Below are 23,884 nucleotides of genomic sequence, written 5' to 3'. Positions count from 1 at the left end.
CCCTTCCCTCTCAAAGCTGTCGCGTAATTTCGTTATTGTTACACTTGACGGTGGCGCAGTATCAAACTCTGCCCACCGTCGTCTCTGCACTTCTTTCATGTTTTCACATTTCCAAAAACACTGTAAAATCAACTTTCTTTGCTCCAAGGACTAGTTTCCAGCATTCTTGCTATTTGCGTGTAATTACTGGCAACAAAATAAAAAGAAGTGAATGATTACCCACACTAGTCATGACAACACTATGTAATCACAATTGGATCGGGTTATTTTTAATATACCCTCACTTATTAAAGTTCCAACAGTGTAACCCACTTCGTGAGACACCCTGTATTAGGACTTCTTCTGTTTCATGAGAAAAATGAGCGCCTGTACGCTTCTGCTCGACGTGTTCTTACTCTAATTTTATCCACACTGTTTCAATGGTGTTGGTGCGTAATGGGCTGAAGAATACTCTTCGTTTCTCCCATAAGAGAGGGTCCTTGAAATTTTGTAAGCATCTTCTCGCGAACTATATACTCTCTTTGTTCGAGTGCTTGCATTTCGGTTGCACTTTCTCCCGCCGCTCATACAAACATGTGGCCATTCGCTTTTACTTTCTTTGAATGCGCTATATGTTGCCTGTTAGTTCCACCCGATATGTGTTTTCTATGGAATCTCTTTATAGAAAAACAGCAATTTTCCAATATGCTACCACTGAATCGTCACCAGTCATTTTCTTTAGCTACAACCGAACTTTTCATGGGCAGTGAATTGGTGGAGGATGTCCGGTAGTATGACCTTCCTGTTTGCCAGACTTGGATCCGTTGCATTCCGGTTATGGAGATATTTAAATGCATTGGTGTATGCCCAGCCCATCAACAACGTGCAGAAGTTACAGGAGCGTGCGACGTAATCCGAAACGGAACCAGATGTATTTCAAAGAGGAAGATGGGATGTAGGTTGTGTCTGATGCGTGTTAACCACACTCACCACTGTCTATAGTGTCTATTTCTTCGTTACAGGCAGATGGGAATGAGAGGATAGATTTGCTCATATCTCAACGGATACAGGTTTCCGCGCATGTGTTTATATGAAGATTTCTACTAGTTTTGATCAATACTATCTCAGGTAGGCATGTTAGAAACTGGTTATTACTACAATTGCTACCCTATACGATCTCTTCGAAGATAACATCTGCGAAAAATCTGAAACTCCAGCTAATATTATCCTCTAAGTTATCAATGCGTACCGTGAATAAAAACAGTGCTATTACACTCCGCTGGAGCATACAAGACATCACTTCAATTTCTGTACATAAGATTACATGCTGTACTACAGGAAACTTTCTATCCAGTCGGAAACCTGGATGTCGTACAGGAGCGAACTTTCTTTAAACGGTAATGGTTAAACAACTTTTGGAAAGTTTAGAAAATCGGATAAACCCGATTTCGTCTCTCCATGATACTGAGAATATCATGTGTAAAGAGCGTGAGTTGAGTTTCGCATGAACGATGTTTTCGGGACCGTTCCTGATTTTCATGAAGGAAATTAGTTCGTTCCAGGTGGTACATAATGTTTGAATTCAAAAATGTTCTACGATTCTACTAGCTAATGTCGTCGGCCTGCACTGGCTTGTAAACAAAATGATTGTCGTTTCCATCGAGTGAAACTGTAGCAAGAAGATTTCCAATGCTTGTATGCATTTTTTAAATCATCGTTAACATCTCAGCAGAACAGTTTCATTAACAAAGCTATTCTGGTACAGAGATCTGCATGAAAGGGAGGAAACGATAATCGCTGGTGTGACAGCTGTTTCTGTTTTCGACGACAATATATATTCTACCTTCAGTTCTGCTAACTGCAATTTACGCCAACATAACTTATATACTGCAATGTTTTAAGAGATATTTGAGAACAGGTACCGCATCGTAATTTGTTCATACCTTTTAGATAGCCGCTCTGGACGAAAGTTCATTGTAGCTTTGGATTCTGCTCGATTTTTGTATGCTGCAAGCGGAATTAGCGATAGTGGTATTGTTTATGACTTACATTCGACATCTGTTTTCGTGAAATACTTTAATTTATTCATAACTTGTTGTTCTTGGTCACGTAATACTTGTACTCACACAAAATTTTAGCTTTGTCGTCTCGTGATACCGGATTCCGCCAAAATTTGTCACATATTTTCATAGATGTTGACAGACATCAACAAACGTCACTCTTTTGACAGCTTATTTACAGTGTAGGATTTTGTATCTTAATCTGTGTTCAAATGCTTAAGAACAAAAATGAAATAATTATTGAAATATTTTAATTTTATATTCTGATTACAAAATTATAAAAAAATGTGAAGAGCTCATTCGACAGAAGCACATAGATAACTTTTGCTTAACTGTTACCTCAGAAAGGAATCTATTATTTAACTGAATTCTACGTACGAAAATGACAAAATGAACTGATTAATACAACTTCAGTAAGACAAATGACGAGTTCAACAGATCTAACTCCCGTACCTCTAAAAACATCACACATATTTTGCGGCCGTAGGTCGTGAGGATAATGTAAAAATGTGTTTTGGTGTCTTTTGAGGCATACGTAGGACTTTTGCAATGGTCAAGTCATTCTGCTACCCTTAGTAGTAGGTTCCATTGCAACTGACACTTAACTTTAACAGGTCTGAGCTTTGATCTGATGATGACAGAAGCCAAAACGTTGCTGTACGGAAAAAAATAGATTAAGCGATCTGGACGACTTTATTCACAACAGTTGCGTATGGTCAGAGTAACAGCAAACAGCCGAAGTAGAGCGAATTCGCCAGGGTTACCCCTGCAGTATGTCACTTATGCTGCACGCACAGCTGTGTTGTACGGTTGGTGGCATACCACGAAGACACAAGTAGAGATAGCAAACACGACGTATCTTATATGGTGCTCGGCGCAGTTCCTGTTTTGTTTTCTTGTGCATGTTGATAATTGCTGTTCAGCGTATCAGGCGGAGTAACAGGCACGTACGCACAGTCACCGCTGAAGTAAAAACTTTTCTGACAAGAAACTACTAAGTTTTAGTTATCGCCGCGTATGCGGGAGACCAACAATTTACACCTAATTTAAATGCTGGACTTAAGCTGCCTCTAAACTCGGTAAACACAGCCGACTGCCTGCTTCAGCGATTAGACACCCACAATTACTTGCAGCTGGGAAACTTTGTCACGGTAGTCGGCACGCGGCGTCCTGCCTACTCTTTGGGTCGGGTGCGCGTCTTTTTCTGTCAGGAATATATCCCGTTATCGATCAGCAGAGACGCTCTCAAACATTTTGAGGGTAATCGGACCCCTGTCCAGTGCTTCTAACGGCTTTATTATCTCCGTGTATTTTCAGTTTTTCTTTCTGATTCTTAATAATTAACAGATATTTGGTATATCTAATTAAATTGAAATGTATTCTGTCAGATCACTCAAAATTGAAATCTCAGTATCTTCAGAGTCACCCGTCACTAGTTTCTGAGCTGTTTAAGCTTCTTTCTACTCGAAACAGTTAATCACAAATTTTCATAATTAAATTATTCTTATGTTTTTCGACACAGCATGATAATAATTACATAAAATTATATACTAGAAGAATTGCTATTTATTCTCTAACTAGTTTCAGCCTCTCAGATCATCTTCTGGTGATTTCCCAATTCCCTAATGACGGTACAAGAAGCCAAAAGCAGTTAGTAAAAATAGAAAATGTTCCAGAATGTGGAGAAGATGTCCCTTTCCTATTGGTGCAAAATTTATTTTTAAAATTGTTGCTTTGTTACTACTTTTGAGTTTTTTAACTGGTATTATATATCCACAGATTTATTATCAAAGAACAAGTAACATATATTAAACAGAACAGCGAACACATTAGAAAAGGTAAGAAAGATTCAGAGAACATCAGAAACACAGAAAACTTTAGATGGAACATGGAAGACTGGTGAAAAATGAAGTTTTTACAAATACAACGAAAAATTTACAGGATTCGTGGGGTAAAGGAGACAAATTCAACGGAAATACTTTGAGGATAGACGAGAACAGGTTGACCAAAAACATTTTCCAACACATCGTTGGTTTGAGAATAACCACCGAACGGGTAGGGCAGGTTAACAACAGCATTCACGAGATTGGTTTAATTTTATTTATTATTCATTCATTCATTTATTTATAGCATTACAAAGCGGCTCACCGGTTTGGTAACTATGCTTCGTCGTTTGATACTAAAAAGTAGTAACAAACTGCAGAGAAAGACTCTTCGTCTTTTTCTACAGATTCTCTCAGTGCTGTTTTTTCTTGTCTTCTACGTAATTACATTTTTAATAAAAACATGTGATACATAAAGTACATTTTGGGAAAGCAAAAATTTCCCTTATTCTTAGGAAGAAATAATAGAAGCAAGGAAAGATTTAAATAATAAAAGAGGTCCCTTTGCATGGCTACTTCAAGTGGAAAGACTTCGGTAAACACTTCGAGTCTGCTCACCTAAATTAGCGTATTCTATTCTACTATGATTACTACAGTATGTTTATACGTCGTGAGATTACGTAGTTTGTGTATGAGGTTTGACATTACTATTTCTTCCTACAATCACTTCCTCCATTTTCCCGCGCCGTAAACGGTAGAGGAGCCACGGAAGGGTGACCTCAAACTCGTCTCACGGAAAGGCAATTCTGATCGGTGTTGTGAGTTCGTGTCCATTTGATTTAGTCTTATGATTCTGTATTTTTATGTTTATGTACAATATTATAAAATTCAATTGATTTACAGTTTGCATCTTCTACAGTTTACGTATTATTCAATCACATGTGTGAAAATAATGATTCCAAAAACTAAAGAATTATTTGGTAAACTTTATACAAACAGGAAAACTCGTTGTTTTATTTCTTATTACAAACATATTTCAAAATTCCATGTACATACTGCTTGTAGTATTGTTGCAGTCGTGTGATCTGCTACTATCAGGTGACACTTGTTTGTTCATGTCGCTGCAGTTATGCATGGACTGTGCGGCTGGTCCCGGCGGAGGTTCGAGTCCTCCCTCGGGCATGGGTGTGTGTGTTTGTCCTTAGGATAATTTCGGTTAAGTAGTGCGTAAGCTTAGTGTGTCAGATGAACTTAGCAGTTAAGTCCCGTAAGATTTCACACACATTTGAACTTTTTTTTTTGTTCATGTCGTCATCTGTTTCCTTATCAGTGTTTGAATCTCTGTTGTCCCATGTATCATGTTGTGGTGTGGGGTTTTTGTCTGGTCGTGATCTTGTATGTGGTCGTTGCTGCTTGTAAGTATTGTGCAACGCTCTTGATATTTCATCAGTGATCAGGTTAAGCACGCTCCTTTTATCTGGATCTCTTGAAGCTTGCCCTACGTCTGTTATTTCTGTCATTGGTCTTACGTGTGTAGGTGTGCTGAATTTTGTTGATATGTTTTCGGGAGATCCATGTTCCACACTTTCACATGTATCACTTGGCTAAGGCGAAAACGGTACAGGTGTGTAGGGTAAGGGTCATGGCCCGTTTGGAAATGTACCATACTGCGACTTGGGTCAACATGTCTGAGCCTCGAACGTTCCTGGATGTTCAGGAAGAAGGAGAAGACCCGACGACCCTTATCAGATGTTCCCCTTTCTTTTTGCTATGTCTCAACCTTCAAAAGATTAATTGGCGTTTTTCAATAATATGCTCCTCTGTTATCTATGTAACTTGTCTAGTTTTTCCCGCCTGAGTCAGTATGGTGTTGCTCTGTGTCTAATGGTTATGTCAATGTGGTGTGTTGCAAGTACAACGCATAGGGCTTCTACGGAGTGGTGCCAAATGCCCCTGATATTCTGAGCAATACACGCCTCACAGCGGTTTTGCGGGTCGTTAGTGACAGACGATGTGTCCAGGCACTTGCTGCGAAGCACATAACAGATTCGAAGACGACTGTATGATACATTCGTAGTATCTGCAATGGTAGTCTGTAGTGAGTTGAGTTTAACGTGACAAATTTGTGCGTTAGTCTGGTCGCTTTTTCAATTGTAAGTCTTATGCGCTCGCTGAATGTTAATTATTCGTCGTGGTATATGCCTAGGTGTCTTGCCATTTTTTTGCCTGTATGCTAGTGTTGTTCAGTCTAATGGTGTGTTTTTCTGCAGTGCCCCATTGATGAGTGAATATACTATCTTGTTTTCTGAAAACATGACATTGTTATGGCTACATCAGTCGTCCCTTATTTTTGCAAGGAGTTGTGCAGCCTTGCTTTCGATTTGCGCTCTCGAGTTTGCAGTTATTACTACTAGCAATTCGTCAGCATAGGCTACTACACCATTAACCATATCACCTTCGTCCAGATTATTTAGGAGTGGTCCATGGCAAGACCTCAGAAAATTGGCCCCCATATTAAACCTTTCCTTGATAATCTTGTATTTTCTTGCTTGCCATTGAACCACACTATCTTTGCACCAGTCGAGTAAGACATTGCATTGGACTGTTAGTGCCTGCATCTCTCGTAGCCTTGCGGACAAGGCAGGCCAACAGACGTTTTCGAAAGAGCCGGCTCTATCTACTGCTATCGTTACGGCGTATTTTTGTTGTGTGTCCTCTATTGTTTCCAGAAAACGGTTAACGGCAGGTCTATTGAACTTTTGGGACTAAAGCCATACTGTTGTGGACTAAGGCCAAAGAGCGTCCTGTGTGAGTGTAGTTGATGGCAGAGGAACTTCTACTGTACCTTAGTCAGTGTTCACGTGGTAGATGGGCTTGTAAGTCTTCGCAGATGTTGAGTCCTGATCCTCTGATTTTTTGATGATTACTACGTTCGCAGTTTTCCATACAGCTGGGACTATGCCTTGCATCAATGGTTCACTCACAAGGGAACCTCCCCATCGCACCCCCCTCAGATTTAGTTATTAGTTGGCACAGTGGATAGGCATTGAAAAACTGAACACAGATCAATCGAGAAAACAGGAAGAAGTTGTGTGGAACTATGAAAAAATGAGCAAAATATATAAACTGAGTAGTCCATGCGGAAGATAGGCAACATCAAGGATAATAGAAGCACCGCAGCGACATGGTCCCGTGGTTAGTGTGAGCAGCTGCAGAGTGAGAGGTCCTTGGCTCAAGTCTTCCCTCGAGGGAAAAGTTTAATTTTTTATTTTCAGTTTATGTGACAAACTATTATGTTTTCATCAGTTTTTTGGGAGTGATTATCACATCCACAAGAAAACCTAAATCGGGCAAGGTAGAAGAATCTTTTTACCCATTCGCCAAGTGTACAAGTTATGTGGGTCGACAACAAATTCCTGTCATGTGACGCACATGCCGTCACCAGTGTCGTATAGAATATATCAGACGTGTTTTCCTGTGGAGGAATCGGTTGACCTATGACCTTGCGAACAAATGTTTTCGGTTCCCATTGGAGAGGCACGTCCTTTGCGGTGCGGTCGCAAAACACAGACACTAAACTTATTACAGTGAACAGAGACGTCAATGAACGAACGGACAGATCATAACTTCGCGAAAATAAAGATATTAAATTTTTGCTCGAGGGAAGACTCGAACCAAGGACCTCTCGCTCCGTAGCTGCTCACACTAACAGCGGGACCACGGCGATACTCCGCTTACATTCTCCTTGATGTTACATATGTTGCACATGGACTACTCAGTTTGTATATTTTGCTTATTTTTTCATAGTTCCACATAACTTCTTCCTGTTTTCTCGATTGATCTTTGTTCAGTTTTTAAAGGCCTATCCACTGTGCCAACTTTTAACTAAATTTGAGGGGGGTGCGATGGGGAGGTTCCCTTGTCAGTAACACTATTAGAAAAGGGGTGATCTGTGCAACTGTACTTTTTAGTGTTTCTGAGTGTATACCATTTATACCGAGGGTCGTCTTATTCTTTAACTGCTAACGCTACCTCTTCTCGGGCAAATGGGACAGTAACGGGCCCATTTGTGTCGGTGTCATCCATTTGTCTTTGTAAGTCTGTGTGATGTTGCTGGTCATTCGTCTTTTTGTCACCAGCGAGAAGCTTGTTTAGCAGGCACTCTACTGAACATCTCCAGCCCCTTGTAATAGTGCCGTCTGAGCGTCTAAGAGTAACCAGTATTGTCGGCGTCTGTATCTTATCTGTTTGAAATTTGAATGTTTCTCCCCATACATCGTTTTGTAGCTGAGTTTTCACAAAATTTTTCCAGTGAACCTGTCTGGTTCTGCATGGTTTAATGGTAGAAATGATATGATACATGACGGAAGTGAGTACAACATTTCCATAAAAAACATGAAGGCTTTCTGGAAGAATCTACCTGGAAGTACAGTCAAAGTTGTATTGACTGAAACACCTGCAAGAAACTGCGATAGTTCCGGCCTGTTAGGCGACGTGGAAGGAAGATTGGTTCCAAATTACGGTCGCCAATTATCCCTCTCCACACATTCCGGCTGCACCGATGCTGATGATTCGCTATCATCACACCGTGAGGATTCTGCATACTATCCCACAGATGACTGTTATGAAAGTTGGAGATACCGCTCCTCGTAAAGACGGCCTGAAGAAGCCAGTGACAAAACTGCTCCTGATGTGGAAAGCCTGTCGCTAGTAAGCCCTGCACACGCTACAGGTGATAAGGATAGTAACAATTGTCATGGAGAATGTTTCACACGGCCGTCTGGCTCACAATGTACTGGCGAGCAAACTGCCTGGCACTGACATGGCGGTCGCCTTCCATGGTGTTAATCATATTTTCCTCCAAGTCTTTTGTCCGAACATTTCCGGTACGTCCTTCACGTTTTCCTGCATCCTGAAATGACCCTGTCTCAAACAAAAGACGACGCACTGCTGCAAACATTGAATGCTGTGGTTGTTGTCGGCGGGAATAGGTCTTCTGACACAGCCTTGCCGCTCGCCGCCCGTTGTCATTTGCCTTTCCGTAAGTAAACACCATGTCGGCAAGCACTCGATTCGAAAACGGAACCATTGTGTACAACACTGTATCGCATCCACTACAAGGTGAGTCAGCAAGAGAAGTGAATCTGTCGCGACATTACCAATGACTGTGGCAGCAGAGTGCGCTAGGGCATGACGTATGAGGTACAGTACCATACTGTAGGTGAAAACCGTTCACACTAAAACTGTGGCTGCATGGCACAGCGCGTATTAGGCCGCAGTCTCTAACAAAGTATGGTTGAATAAACGGTCTCTGGCATGGAAACCATGCATTTCCGGGCGTAAGTTCATTAGACCTTTTTTGTTCCGTATCATCTCATCAATCAATCCCTAAAGTTTGTACACGGTGGAAAAATTCACCCTGCAGAAACGATCACTGTGAGTATACATTTCACGTGTTCACAAATTTTTACATTCTGGTAAATTTAAAAGGATGAAATAGTATGTGCTGCACAACAGTTATCATTTGACAGTTTTATACAACTGCAGCCACTACCAATATTATTAATAATAATATGCATATCTGACGGAAGAAAGGATTGTTTACATGGAATTTTCTTATTTTGAACATAATTAAGTACAGTTTAGGGGTTGGGTTGGGGTTGCTTGGGGAAGGAGACCAGACAGCGAGGTCATCGGTCTCATCGGATTAGGGAAGGATGGGGAAGGAAGTCGGCCGTGCCCTTTCAAAGGAACCATCCCGGCATTTGCCTGGAGCGATTTAGGGAAATCACGGAAAACCTATATCAGGATGGCCGGACGCGGGATTGAACCGTCGTCCTCCCGAATGCGAGTCAAGTGTCTAACCACTGCGCCACCTCGCTCGGTGTACAGTTTAGGGCAAGAGCGACGTAATGTGTAAGCTTTCGTCACTCTCCATTTCGTCAGCCAAATATTAATACTGTGCTACTAAAGTATTGTCACTTACCAAGTCCCTGTTTCTGATGCAAGAAAACGGCATAATTTCCACTTACGAAATTGACTGTCCTTCCATGTAGTCCACAGAAAAGTTAATGTTACGTTACACCACACCGTAGGTACTCGTTCAATAGAGAAAATTGTAATGCAACATGACTGACACTGCAGTGCAATGGTTGGCTGTGCACGCCGAGAACCGTGCACATTGTTTATAAAATCCATATATGTTTGTTGCTTAAAGCAATTACGTCATCACAGCTGCGCATGAGTAAAAGCTCTTAAAATGTGCACAACTGAAGATGTGCTCGCCAAGTTTTACAACGTGTAGAAGAGTAGCAATGTAGCATTGCACGGTAGACTTAAGTGGCGTATATTTCTGATTACCGTGTCTATGTTACGTTTAACAGCATTCGAAGGGAGAAAAATAATAAATCCGCAAGGTGTCAAAAATTAGTGTGTTCACGTGGTCTTGTGCTATAACACAGCAACCGCCACTGAAAACAGTCATCTTTAAATGGGATAAATATTTGTTGCAAGAAATAGGATACTAAATCAAGGCTGTTGCAGTACAATGCAGAGTGTAGAGATAAATGATAATTTTGATTGTGTCTCATATTGCATAATGCATTTAGATATAAGTAAAATTATTGTTACTAATTAATTAATCATTCGCTCGCACAAACAACACAACAACAGTTTCTCAGGCAGTTATTAGTGTCAGAACTTTGAGGTTGCCGAGGGTGGCATCCTCAGTTTCAACAATCTGAAACAAAGAACAGTCGACATGAAGATTAGTGCCTATGTATTGTACCCACACTGTAAATATTCGTTAGGGGCTCATACCACATTAATTTATGTAGAATAGCAATTAATAATAAGATCGCTACGAATATGCGGCGCGAGGTACCACCTCATAATGTCACCGAGTAAGGACGTTGACTTCGCTGCAAACCCTAGCGTTCAACATCAGTACCTTCCCCGGTTCCGGCTCTTGAGGAGACACTTCGCTGAAAGCGTCCCCAGCACATTTCAGGCCATCATATACATGGTGTTTCACAAATAATGTTACACGTTTCTAGAGGTTGTAGAGGAGACTTAGTAGATCAGGTTTTACACAGGAAACCATGTCCGAAAACGTCATCCAATGACGCTACAGAGCATCAAAATTATAGGCGCCGGTTCCTGTAAGTATACAGGTTGAGTCCTCTAACAATACGACTGGAAACACCTCCCAAACCACAATAAACACTGAATAACCAATTCCACAGACCGAAAGTGACGAGAGGGGCTGGTGGAATTGGCTACTATAAACCATTGAGAAATGCACGGAAGTATGATTTTCAACACATACTTACGTATTTTTAAAAAAAATGGAAACTCGTTATTATTTTTAGCACAACTGAAAATAGAAAAAAATATTTAATCAATGCCATTTCTTACATTGTAAAATGTTAATTACGTCCAGAGCAATTTGTAACATAAAGTTGACGCTTAGGTAACCCTTCACCAGTTCAGTCGTGTGTATCGGAGAAAACCGAATTAATTAGCGGTACAAAAAGAGCAGTGATGTATCGTAGGAACAGAAGAGACATGAACAACACTTTACGTCCAATTGCTAACATTTGTATTAGTCTTTTTTTTCTGAAGAATGCTGTACGCCATTGATCTGTTAGAAGAAAATGTACATTAACATGAGAATGTAGTTAAACTTACAAATTTGTTTTTTGTTTTCAATTACAGAATGTAAAAAATGGCTCTGAGCACTATGGGACTTAACAGCTATGGTCATCAGTCCCCTAGAACTTAGAACTACTTAAACCTAACCAACCTAAGGACAGCACACAACACCCAGTCATCACGAGGCAGAGAAAATCCCTGGCCCCGCAGGGAATCGAACCCGGGAACCCGGGCGTGGGAAGCGAGAACGCTACCGCACGACCACGAGCTGCGGACTACAGAATGTAAAAGAATGTGTCCTGACATTTCAGGTCAATAAATGTTCAAAGTGGTGCCCATCATCTGCTGTGCACATTTGCAACCTACCGCGTAATGAATGTCTTATACGATGAAGTACAATGTAATGTGGTGTAATGTTGCCACAGGCTGCCTCAACACGATCTTTCATATCCTCTGGGGTTTTAGGCACATCACGGTACACACTCTCCTTTAACGTACCCCACAGGAAGAAGCCTAAAGGTGTAAGATCGGGAGAACGGGCTGGCAAATTTAAGCGTCCGCTACGTCCTGTGAAACGCCCGTCGAACATTCTGTCAAGGGTGGGCTTAGTGTTCATTGCAGAATGTGCAGGAGCACCACGTGCTGATACCGCATACGTCTACACGCGTTTCCAGCGGGACATTTTGTAGCAATGTTGGCAGATCGTTTTGAAGAAACTCGATGTATTTTTGCAGCTGTTTGGGTGCCTTCAATGAAGTGAGGACCAATGAGATGGTCGCCAATTACTCCTCACCATACATTTACATTCTACGGTCGCTGTCGGTCTACCAGTCGAAGCCAGTGAGGATTGTCCACTGACCAGTAATGCATGTTTTGTAAATTGACTGCACCGTGATTTGTGAAACCTGATTCATCGGTAAACAGGTAGAACTGCAACGCGTTCTCTGTTAATGCCCATTGACAGAAATTCACTTGAATATTAAAGTGGTCTCCATGTAATAGCTGATGCAGCGACACATGATACGGATGAAAATTTGTGACGATGAAGTATGCGCATTACACTACTTTGACTCATTGCACTGCCTCTAGCGATGTCACGTGAACCCATAACAGGTTGCTTCACGGCAACAGCAGCTAACACAGCAACTGCACCTGCTTCCCCTGTGATGGGTTTGTTACGGACCTGTTTGCGTGTTACGACCATACCTGTTGCATACAATTGTTTGCAGACCTTTTCAAATGTGCGGAGCGTTGGATCAAGTCTGCCCGTGTACCTTTGTGCATACAACCTGCAGGCTGCAGCTCATTTTGCCTACACTCGCCATAAATATCATCTCCTCCTTTTCAGAGTTAGAATAAACCATTTCCCCAGTTCTTACAACACTGTACACACTGTTGTACTTGCGACCTTCTCACGTTCCTACTGTGCGTACTTCAGTTCTTGCTTGTGTACAGTACACTGTCACAGACGTCCGGTAACACAGTGTACTACAGTTATTCTGAGTACGAGGACTAATTCAGGAAGCGCTACATGCAGACACTGAGACAACCAAACTCGTAAACATCGTGGTCTTCGTAAACATACTCCTACAGATCTTGTTTGTTACAACACGCGACTGAATGTCTGAGGTTCCAAGAGTCAACTTTACGTTACAAATTACTCCGGATGTACTTAACATTTTACAATGTAACAAACGCCATTGATTAAGTATTTGCTTCTATTTTCAGTTGTGCTAAACAGGTTTCCATTTAGAAAATCATAATTATGTGTTGAAAATCATACTTCCGTACATTTCGCAATGGTTTATATTAACTAATTCCACCAGCCCCTCTCCTCACTTCCAGTCTGTGGAATTGGTTATTTAGTGTTCGTTGTGGTTTGGGAGGTGTTTCCAGCGGTAATGTTAAGTGACTCACCCTGTAGGAATATAGAGGGTGATTCAGTAATGATTTTATAAATTTTCAAGGGCGATGGAGACAGATAAACGTATCTGTGCCGGGAACGAATGAGTCCAAAGTGATAAGCGAAAACCGTTCTGATACCTCTGACAGTGGCATGTACCGTTACTGTTGTTGCTAAGATTGTAGGTAGGCAACTTTCATAGGTGGGAATGATGGACCAAGACAAGAAAAAATGTCCAGTAAACATGGGCTCTAAAATACATACATTACAAGCTACGAACACTTCTTCAATAGATGAGATGTGTTTCACAGAAATGAAGGTGAACAAGCGCTCACAGCTCCACAGGTATGCATTCGAGAGCCTATGTTTACTGGACATTGTTTCTTCTCTTGCACCATACTACCACCTCTGAAAGGTACCTACCCTACATCCATAGCAACAACAGTACTGGTGCACGTATTCCACTGTCAGAGGTTGTAAAGTGGTGTGTGGTCTCCTGACCTTCATTTCTTACATACTCCATCCTCACAATTGTGCTCTGCACATCAAGACGCTCCATTCGAACCCAAACTCGGTAAGGTAAGGTCAATTTTGTACGAATTCATGTAAGTGATATGCAGATCTAATAAGTAAATCGCAAGTGCACACCGAGGTTGAAAAAATCGAGGCTGGCGTACACAACATGACGGCCACAGGAATTATCGTTCTAAAGAGGCAACCAGCCCTCTGGGAGGCCCGTCCCTTCAGAGTGGTGAGTCAACACACCTACTTCAGCCGGAGTGACCGCCCAGAGAGAGGACAGCTTTTGCCAGAGCGAAGGGATAACGACCTCCGTGTTCGACTTAAAAGAAAATTCCGCTACATTGTGTGGGAGCACCCAGAAGACGCATTTTTTGACGTATCGACAGTGTAGTTACGGATTTCTCACAGGAGGACAGTATATGCCTAATGGAGATGCTACATATTTCCGCATGGGTCAACTTAAAGGAAACGTCATTCTCCCATTTAAAAGAGCAACGCTGATTGGCGGAATATTCCTGACACAAAGAGCCAGAAGAGTGATGGAAGACAGCTAATGATATACCCTTGCAATTTTTCCAGAAAAAGGAGCCGTTCCGTTGTCGCTCTTGGAGTGGGAACACGTAACGAGAGCGAGTGCGCTCGGATGTATACGCAAAGAGCGAGGGACAAAGTCTCTCCTCAGTACTTCACTGGGAGATCACCTCTGTCATTAGTGAATCGGAGTGATACTCTATATTGAGTCACTCACGATTAAGCATTGTTCACTGTGTTGACCGCCACACTTATTGTGCGGTGTGAACACAGACAGAGTACTAGTTAAATGCCTGTGAGTGAATATTGAGTGGCATCACGGTGGACTGGTTATCTGACCAGTGTACCACACCAATAGTTAGACTAGCAGCGGATAGGAGTCCTTGACTTCATCAAGGCGTAGGGAGAGTCTGATTGGCGAAGGTCAATCCAGATAGAAAGAGATAGTTGTGTTATTTGTCAGCAGCGAGCGACGCAGGCAGCAGTCGTCGCAGCTCACGGTATTGTGCGTTATAGTGTATGCGAGCCCCATCTGTCCTCCATCAGTACACTCCATTACATTTCTCATGTGACAGCCCTGACCATACCTAGAAAAGTTATTCAAGTTGTGTAGGCGCGGCTCTCAGCCATTCTGCTGAGTGCATAACATTCTTAAAGAAAATGGAGAAAATAACCTTTCCATACTTCGTAAAATAATAGTATTCCTATCCATAAGAGGCATTCTACTGTTCCGAAAAGAACCCAGAAATTTATTATTTTCTAAGAAAGAATTTCACTTGATTTCTCAGACTTTTTGCAATAAATAATATTTTTCGTTTGTTTAATGTTTTTCTTACACTAACTAGCAATACTCGAGTACCCAAGTATTCCACTAGTTACGTAAGAATATAGAATATTTTTGTGTCTTTTTCTTACAGCGGACGACTCCAGAAGATATTCGTTGCTGAATGTTTTTCATGCAGTTCTTATTGGTACATTAGGAGTGTCTGTCTCACTTCTGTAGTAGTGTGAGGTGGAAATTGTTTCTTGCAGGAGCCAAAGGGTACTTGTTGGATCAGTCCATTGCGCAACTTGACAAAATAGAACCCACACACTCACAAGGTACTAGAATGAGTTTCGCTTGTAACTTTTGGGAACCAGTGACCCTTACCTGAAATTGATACATTTATCTGTTCCATCATCCTTGAAAGTTTGTAACATCATCACAGAATCACCCAATGTATACGTATACAGTGTGTTACAAAAAGGTACGGCCAAACTTTCAGGAAACATTCCTCACACACAAATAAAGAAAAGATGTTATGTGGACATGTGTCCGGAAACGCTTAATTTCCATGTTAGAGCTCATTTTAGTTTCGGCAGTATGTGCTTTACTTCCTCGATTCACCGCCAGTTGGCCCAATTGAAGGAAGGTAATGTTGACTTCGGTGCTTGTGTTGACATGCGACTCATTGCTCTACAGTACTAGCATCAAGCACATCAGTACGTAGCATCAACAGGTTAGTGTTCATCACGAACGTGGTTTTGCAGTCAGTGCAATGTTTACAAATGCGGAGTTGGCAGATGCCCATTTGATGTATGGATTAGCACGGGGCAATAGCCGTGGCGCGGTACGTTTGTATCGAGACAGATTTCCAGAACGAAGGTGTCCCGACAGGAAGACGTTCGAAGCAATTGATCGGCGTCTTAGGGAGCACGGAACATTCCAGCCTATGACTCGCGACTGTGGAAGACCTAGAACGACGACGACACTTGCAATGGACGAGGCAATTCTTCGTGCAGTTGACGATAACCCTAATGTCAGCGTCAGAGAAGTTTCTGCTGTACAAGGTAACGTTGACCACGTCACTGTATGGAGAGTGCTACGGGAGAACCAGTTGTTTCCGTACCATGTACAGCGTGTGCAGGCACTATCAGCAGCTGATTGGCCTCCACGGGTACACTTCTGCGAATGGTTCATCCAACAATGTGTCAATCCTCATTTCAGTGCAAATGTTCTCTTTACGGATGAGGCTTCATACCAACGTGATCAGATTGTAAATTTTCACAATCAACATGTGTGGGCTGACGAGAATTCGCACGCAATTGTGCAATCACGTCATCAACACAGATTTTCTGTGAACGTTTGGGCAGGCATTGTTGGTGATTGGGCCCCATGTTCTTCCACCTACGCTGAATGGAGCACGTTATCATGATTTCATACGGGATACTCTACCTGTGCTGCTAGAACATGTGCATTTACAAGTACGACACAACATGTGGTTCATGCACGATGGAGCTCCTGCACATTTCAGTCGAAGTGTTCGTACGCTTCTCAACAACAGATTCGGTGACCGATGGATTGGTAGAGGCGGACCATTTCCATGGCCTCCAAGCTCTCCTGACCTCAACCCTCATGATTTTCATTTATGGGGCATTTGAAAGCTCTTGTCTACGTAACCCCGGTTCCAAATGTAGAGACTCTTCGTGCTCTTATTGTGGACGGCTGTGATACAATACGCCATTCTCCAGGGCTGAACCAGCGCATCAGGGATTCCATGCGACGGAGGGTGGATGCGTGTGTCATCGTTAACGGAGGACATTTTGAACATTTCGTGTAACAAAGTGTTTAAAGTCATGCTGGTACGTTCTGTTGCTGTGTGTTTCCATTCCATGATTAATGTTATTTGATGAGAAGTAGTAAAATGAGCTCTAACATGGAAAGTAAGCGTTTCCGGACACATGTCCACATAACATATTTTCTTTCTTTGTGTGAGGAATGTTCCCTGAAAATTTTGCCGTACCTTTTTGTAACACCCTGTATTTACAGTTGCCGGCGCCTTTCACTTTGATGCTCTGTAGCGTAGTTGGATGACGTTTCCGGACATGGGTTCTCTGTATAAAACTTGATTTACTAAGTCCCCTCTACAGCCTGCAGAGGTGTGTACTATGAATTGTGAAACACACTGTAGGCGAAGGGTGGACGTAATGCCCACCAAGAAGTGACCGGATACTTTTGATCAGATATTGTACGAACAGTGGGAATTAGAACGAGAGGTACAAGACGAGCATAATGTGGTTGTGTGTCCGCAGGCAGGAGGGCTTCTTCGTGGTGCAGACGGCGTCGTCGCCGCCGTTCGCGCTGGGCCGTTGGCGCTCTAGCGACCCGTACCGCCAGCACACGCAGCCACTGCCCGTGGCGGTGCCTGCGGGATCCGCCGACGGCTGCGAAGACGAGGACGCTGGCCGCCTCCTCCGCATGCTGCTCGGCGACCGCGAGCCGGAGCTCGTGTTGCTGCCCTGACTGCCCTCCCTGCTCTGCTCTACAGTCTGTCTAGTCCCACACGCGGTTTCATCTGTTCTTTAAGACATAGGCCGCATCTACATGTCTCCCCTACACCCAAGCCGTCATTAGCGTGCTCTGGCGGTGCACAGTTTAACATCCGTATAAGTTTTCCCCTATTTAGGTTTGACTACGCTTCAAAAGCCAAAGAGAGGAATGCGTCTCCACGACTTAATGCGACAACGTTCTCTTTGAAATGCGTGCTTCACTTCATTTGTAATGGTTTAAGGGGGGTAGGACGTCAAACGGGCCGACTTGGAGCAGGAGAGTCACCACAAGACATTTTAATTTCTAACTGTCTATACTTTTACAAATAAATTCATAAAACTTCGTCACTATGACCAGGAAGGATTGAGGACTCATACTCATCGCAGTGGAAGTACAAAAACGTAGCAAAATACCTTTTTTTACATGTGAAATTTCATCATTTTTTCACTTATTACTGGCTGCATTTGTTGCTATAGGTACACTTTTCTTCCTAAGTAAGAGAGATTCTTCGATGAATTTTTCATAGCATACAAACAGTAGTTACAGGTGTATGAAACTATAGAATTTTCCAAATCTATTAAAAACTGTGGAAAAAAATTGACATAATTAACTATAGAACTTGTGTTTTTTCTAAACATGAAGTTTAAAATGTAACAGTTCATTCACTTTTTCATAAATTAAATAACTTCTAGAGTTTCATACACCTGTAACTACGGTTTGTATGCTGTACAAAAGTCATCGAAGAATCTCTCTTACTTAGGAAGAAAAGTGTACCTATAGCAACAAATGCAGCCAGTAGTAAGTGAAAAAATGATGAAATTTCACTTGCAAAAAAATGTATTTTGTTACGTTTTTGAGTTCCACTGCTATGAGTATGAATCCCGAATCCTTCCTCGTCATGCTGTTAAAGTTTTATGAATTTATTTGTAAAAGTATAGACAGTGGAAATTAAAATGTCCTGTGGTGCCTCTCCTGCTCCAAGTAGGCCCGTTTGACGTCCTACCCCCCTTAAGCAAACGAAAGCTATCACATGATATTTGGCGGAGGATACTTAGTAAATTATGTAGCGGTGGCACCAGTTGCTCTAACGACATATAAATACACAAGCTTTCAATGTCGAGGGGTGCTGCAATGCAGCGTGCGATAAGTTGGAAATTTGAGCTGATCAGGGATCGTGTCCTGATGACCGAAGCGGTTAAGGCAACCGCTAGTGAGAAGCGATAAATCCGTGTTCGAGTCCCTATCCGACACATATTTTCAACTTTCACCATTGCGTGATCAAAATGCCCTTGCGGCTGGAAGTCCTGAATTCTCACCCATGCCTTCCTTTTCTTTTTCCCATTCTCTGTTTCATATAAATCTGAATATCAAATGACTAGTTCCTCTTCCCTCGTATAATATCACCTGCAATTTTAGTAGTAGATTACAGGAGTCGGAAAACTTCTCCATCCATCTTGTCTTTACAAGCAAACTTTTTCGCACCCTTACAGCTGAGCTACACAACTCATTCCAGGAAGCAGCGCTCTCTCTGAACTGCTGTTAGATGAAAGCGAATCTAGAGCTTACCGAAAATGTAGTTAATCCAGGCATATGTAGCAGCAGGTTGCGAAACAGGATGACAGAAGAGCCAGGGAGGTAATCAGAACTGTAATAGGAGGAAAAGCACTGCGTTTTCAGTGCAAATGCGTCGGTCAATAGTAACTGGCGGAAGAAATGATAGAGTGTATACCTCGATAAACTGCAACAACTGCTGTTATCAGAAGTAAAAATGCGGAGCAAAGGGCAACCGGTACTTAACAGCAAGCACATTGTGCCGAACTGGCCTGTCGTATCTTGACACTTAATAGGACCAAAAATCCAGTCACCACTGCCTATATAAATCCATAAATAACCCATTGCAATGTCATGGGCCGCCACGGGAACGCAAGGTACCGAGATATCAAATACCTCTGGTTGTCAGATAATGACTATGATTTTTACATTCTCAAACCCATTATTGTACTTGAAGACTGAACAAGTGTAGAATACAATTGTATTATTCTCTTTTACCATGGTGTCCTACCGGATGTTAACGTTCACTATGCCACCCAGAGCGATACAGTTTGCCATACTAAGTGATGTTACCATTTACAATCTCGTGCTAGTAGTCACTATCATTTACTACGTTGTGCATTTACCATTCGCTGAAACATGACGTTACCCCTTACCTTGTCATTTTACCTCAAGTTACCAATCACAATAGCATGATACCCAATTTCACGATCTACCATCTACCTGGCGTTACCATTTACCAAGCCATACTTCCTGACCTTAGCATGTATCAGCAATACAAACGTCAAGAAATATCATGAATAATGAAGCACGTTGGTATTGTGGAACATCCGTTTCATATGTTGTACATATACAGAATATTTACAGAGAATAATATAAGCTCACAAACCATGTTCACATACCAAATATTCCTCACTGACAAAATGAAGTATAAATGCATTGCGAATATAAGAAAGTAATTACGTTATTTAAGTACCTACAGTGATTGCATGTCAACATTTGTTGTTTAAAGAAGTCATATAAATTTAGATTAAAGAGCAAATAAAAGTTTAAATTACTTCTGTTTAATTTTTTTTTCTCGTATCGCATAAACTGTCATTCTGAGACTGCTGTTCTTTGGAAACTTTTTATGAATTATTGTTACAAATCATTTTCAGTAACTTTAATTTTCATTTCTACGTAAATGTTGTTCTTTACATAGCCCTTTTAACTTCAGTTTCTAGAATGAAACCAGTATGTGTCCTAGTTCACGACTACGCTAATTTATTTATAGGTTGTAAGTATTCTAGTTATTCCAATCTCATCTCCAGGTGTGTCTTTTGCAACAGCTAATTTAACACGTTTTTATTGGGTCGTTTTCTTGTCTGGCTGTTTGTTACAAATTTATCAATAGATTTTAGACGAACTTCCCAATGAACTACTGACTTGAAACTTTAAGTATATGTGAGAACTGGATGACAATGGAATATTAGCTCTCTTTCGTGACTGTGGGGTGGGGTTTAGTACTTTGTTTACCATGTTTTTATCAGGTCGCTTTCTTGTCGGTTGGTGTGTTCGGTAAAAATTTTGCAGTCGATTTTAAACTAATTTTCCGATGAGCTAGAGATTTGCAACTTTCAATACAGCTTAGGACTGGGCGACAGTGCAGTAGCAACTTGCTTTCTGGTGTGTGGCGAAGGGTACTTTGTGTGATCCCGGCGGAGGTTCGAGTCCTCCCTCGGGCGTGGGTGTGTGTGTGTGTTCGTCCTTAGGATAATTTAGGTTAAGTATTGTGTAAGCTTAGGGATTGATGACCTTAGCAGTTAAGTCCCATAAGATTTCACACACATTTGAACATTTTTTGTACTTTGTGTACCACTGCCATTTCTCCCTTTTCTTGTTGCAGTCGCGAATGTTTCGTGGTAAGAACGATTGTTGTTAAACCTGGGGTCAGTTCGATTCTCTCTCATTTTTACCTTCACGGTCGTTTCGCGAGTTATATGTAGGATGAATCAATATATTGGTTGACTTAGGCGAAGAGAAACTGCAATAAAATTGACATTTACCATTTGTCTCTGTTGCACCCTCTTCAAAATGTTTGAAATCAATTGAAAAATTCCAAACCCGCAAGACTAAAGAGCAGAAAATAATTATTCACATTTTTTTAAATGTAACACTTTTTCAAAACGGACTAAGAAGTATAAAACAATGTCTCCTAACCTCATACAGTTAATCCGGACAATTTGTGCAAGTGAATTTTTAAAAGCTATTGAGAGTACTTGTAAAATTTAAAACGAGAAACCTGGGACGCATGCGACAGATAATAGTAAGGCGTGTAGAGAGTAACCTTCGTTGAGAAAAGTCACACAACAGTTCATACCATCTCCATTGCAATGAAATAGCTAATGACTTAGGTACACTATTCATGCAACAGTTGCATATTGCAATGTTATACCTCACTATGAACGGCGCTTGTGAAATGTCAGAGCTTTGTATAGCCGTTTTCTTGTCATTCAGCGTTATCTTCCTCTTGGGGAGGGAACCAGATCGCAGATCTCGGTGCTCTGTATTGAATGGCAAATCACTGTCCTCATCATACATATTATTAGAATAAACCAAATATATCTACAAGACATAACACACAGCAGAATCACCTGCCACTGTTGAAAAATTCATTCTATCGATTTCAGCATGACCCTCCAGTAGTTACAAATGTCTTCATGGCAAACCAATATAAAATGCGAACATCCAAGTACAAGATGTAACTTGAATAGATGGTACTATTGAAATTTTACTGATTCGTGAGTTGTTTGTCTTGTTGTGCCTGTGAATACATTGGTTAAGTTCTCCATGCATCTCGCACTGAAAGTACAACATGACGACATTGGTTAAAAGCTCCATTACGACTAGTGTATTTTTGAGTATTGTGGTCCAATGATAACCCAATCGCTATGTAGTAGTAATCAGGATTCAGAATGCATGTTGCAGGCATACCTCCAGAATTGTTCGAATACATCTGCAAGGAGGCATACATCTGTGTCCATATAAAGCCACGCATATTCACCTAAGTTAGTGATATTAAATTCGTGGCAAACACACACTATGTGTTCAAATTCTGCATCAGGTAAGTTTACTGAGAATGGAAATATAGCCGTGCGGGATTAGCCGAGCGGTCTATGGCGCTGCAGTCATGGACTGTGCGGCTGGTCCTGGCGGAGGTTCGAGTCCTCCCTCGAGCATGGGCGTATGTGTTCGTCCTTAGGATAATTTAGTTTGTGTGTAAGCTTAGGGACTGATGACCTTAGCAGTTAAGTCCCGTAAGATTTCATACACATTTGAACAATGGACATACACTCCTGGAAATTGAAATAAGAACACCGTGAATTCATTGTCCCAGGAAGGGGAAACTTTATTGACACATTCCTGGGGTCAGATACATCACATGATCACACTGACAGAACCACAGGCACATAGACACAGGCAACAGAGCATGCACAATGTCGGCACTAGTACAGTGTATATCCACCTTTCGCAGCAATGCAGGCTGCTATTCTCCCATGGAGACGATCGTAGAGATGCTGGATGTAGTCCTGTGGAACGGCTTGCCATGCCATTTCCACCTGGCGCCTCAGTTGGACCAGCGTTCGTGCTGGACGTGCAGACCGCGTGAGACGACGCTTCATCCAGTCCCAAACATGCTCAATGGGGGACAGATCCGGAGATCTTGCTGGCCAGGGTAGTTGACTTACACCTTCTAGAGCACGTTGGGTGGCACGGGATACATGCGGACATGCATTGTCCTGTTGGAACAGCAAGTTCCCTTGCCGGTCTAGGAATGGTAGAACGATGGGTTCGATGACGGTTTGGATGTACCGTGCACTATTCAGTGTCCCCTCGACCATCACCAGTGGTGTACGGCCAGTGTAGGAGATCGCTCCCCACACCATGATGCCGGGTGTTGGCCCTGTGTGCCTCGGTCGTATGCAGTCCTGATTGTGGCGCTCACCTGCACGGCGCCAAACACGCATACGACCATCATTGGCACCAAGGCAGAAGCGACTCTCATCGCTGAAGACGACACGTCTCCATTCGTCCCTCCATTCACGCCTGTCGCGACACCACTGGAGGCGGGCTGCACGATGTTGGGGCGTGAGCGGAAGACGGCCTAACGGTGTGCGGGACCGTAGGCCAGCTTCATGGAGACGGTTGCGAATGGTCCTCGCCGATACCCCAGGAGCAACAGTGTCCCTAATTTGCTGGGATGTGGCGGTGCGGTCCCCTACGGCACTGCGTAGGATCCTACGGTCTTGGCGTGCATCCGTGCGTCGCTGCGGTCCGGTCCCAGGTCGACGGGCACGTGCACCTCCGCCGACCACTGGCGACAACATCGATGTACTGTGGAGACCTCACGCCCCACGTGGTGAGCAATTCGGCGGTACGTCCACCCGGCCTCCCGCATGCCCACTATACGCCCTCGCTCAAAGTCCGTCAACTGCACATACGGTTCACGTCCACGCTGTCGCGGCATGCTACCAGTGTTAAAGACTGCGATGGAGCTCCGTATGCCACGGCA

At 42.4% G+C, this 23,884-nt stretch overlaps 1 protein-coding gene across 2 annotated transcripts in view; it reads left to right on the top strand.

Moving 5' to 3' along the window:
* Positions 1-20,400, top strand: part of LOC126091963 (phospholipase A1 member A-like) — a 154,313-nt gene extending 133,913 nt beyond the window's left edge. For both annotated transcript variants that reach the window (XM_049907313.1, XM_049907312.1), the window contains exon 8: positions 17,544-20,400. In XM_049907313.1, coding sequence (XP_049763270.1) covers positions 17,544-17,754 — 211 coding nt within the window. In that variant the 3' untranslated portion in view covers positions 17,755-20,400. The remainder of the gene's footprint in view (positions 1-17,543) is intronic.
* The last annotated feature ends 3,484 nt before the right edge of the window (positions 20,401-23,884 follow it).

This window comes from Schistocerca cancellata, chromosome 7 (assembly GCF_023864275.1).
Source record: "Schistocerca cancellata isolate TAMUIC-IGC-003103 chromosome 7, iqSchCanc2.1, whole genome shotgun sequence".
NCBI lineage: Eukaryota > Metazoa > Arthropoda > Insecta > Orthoptera > Acrididae > Schistocerca > Schistocerca cancellata.
This window is presented reverse-complemented; position numbering and strand designations above follow the sequence as displayed.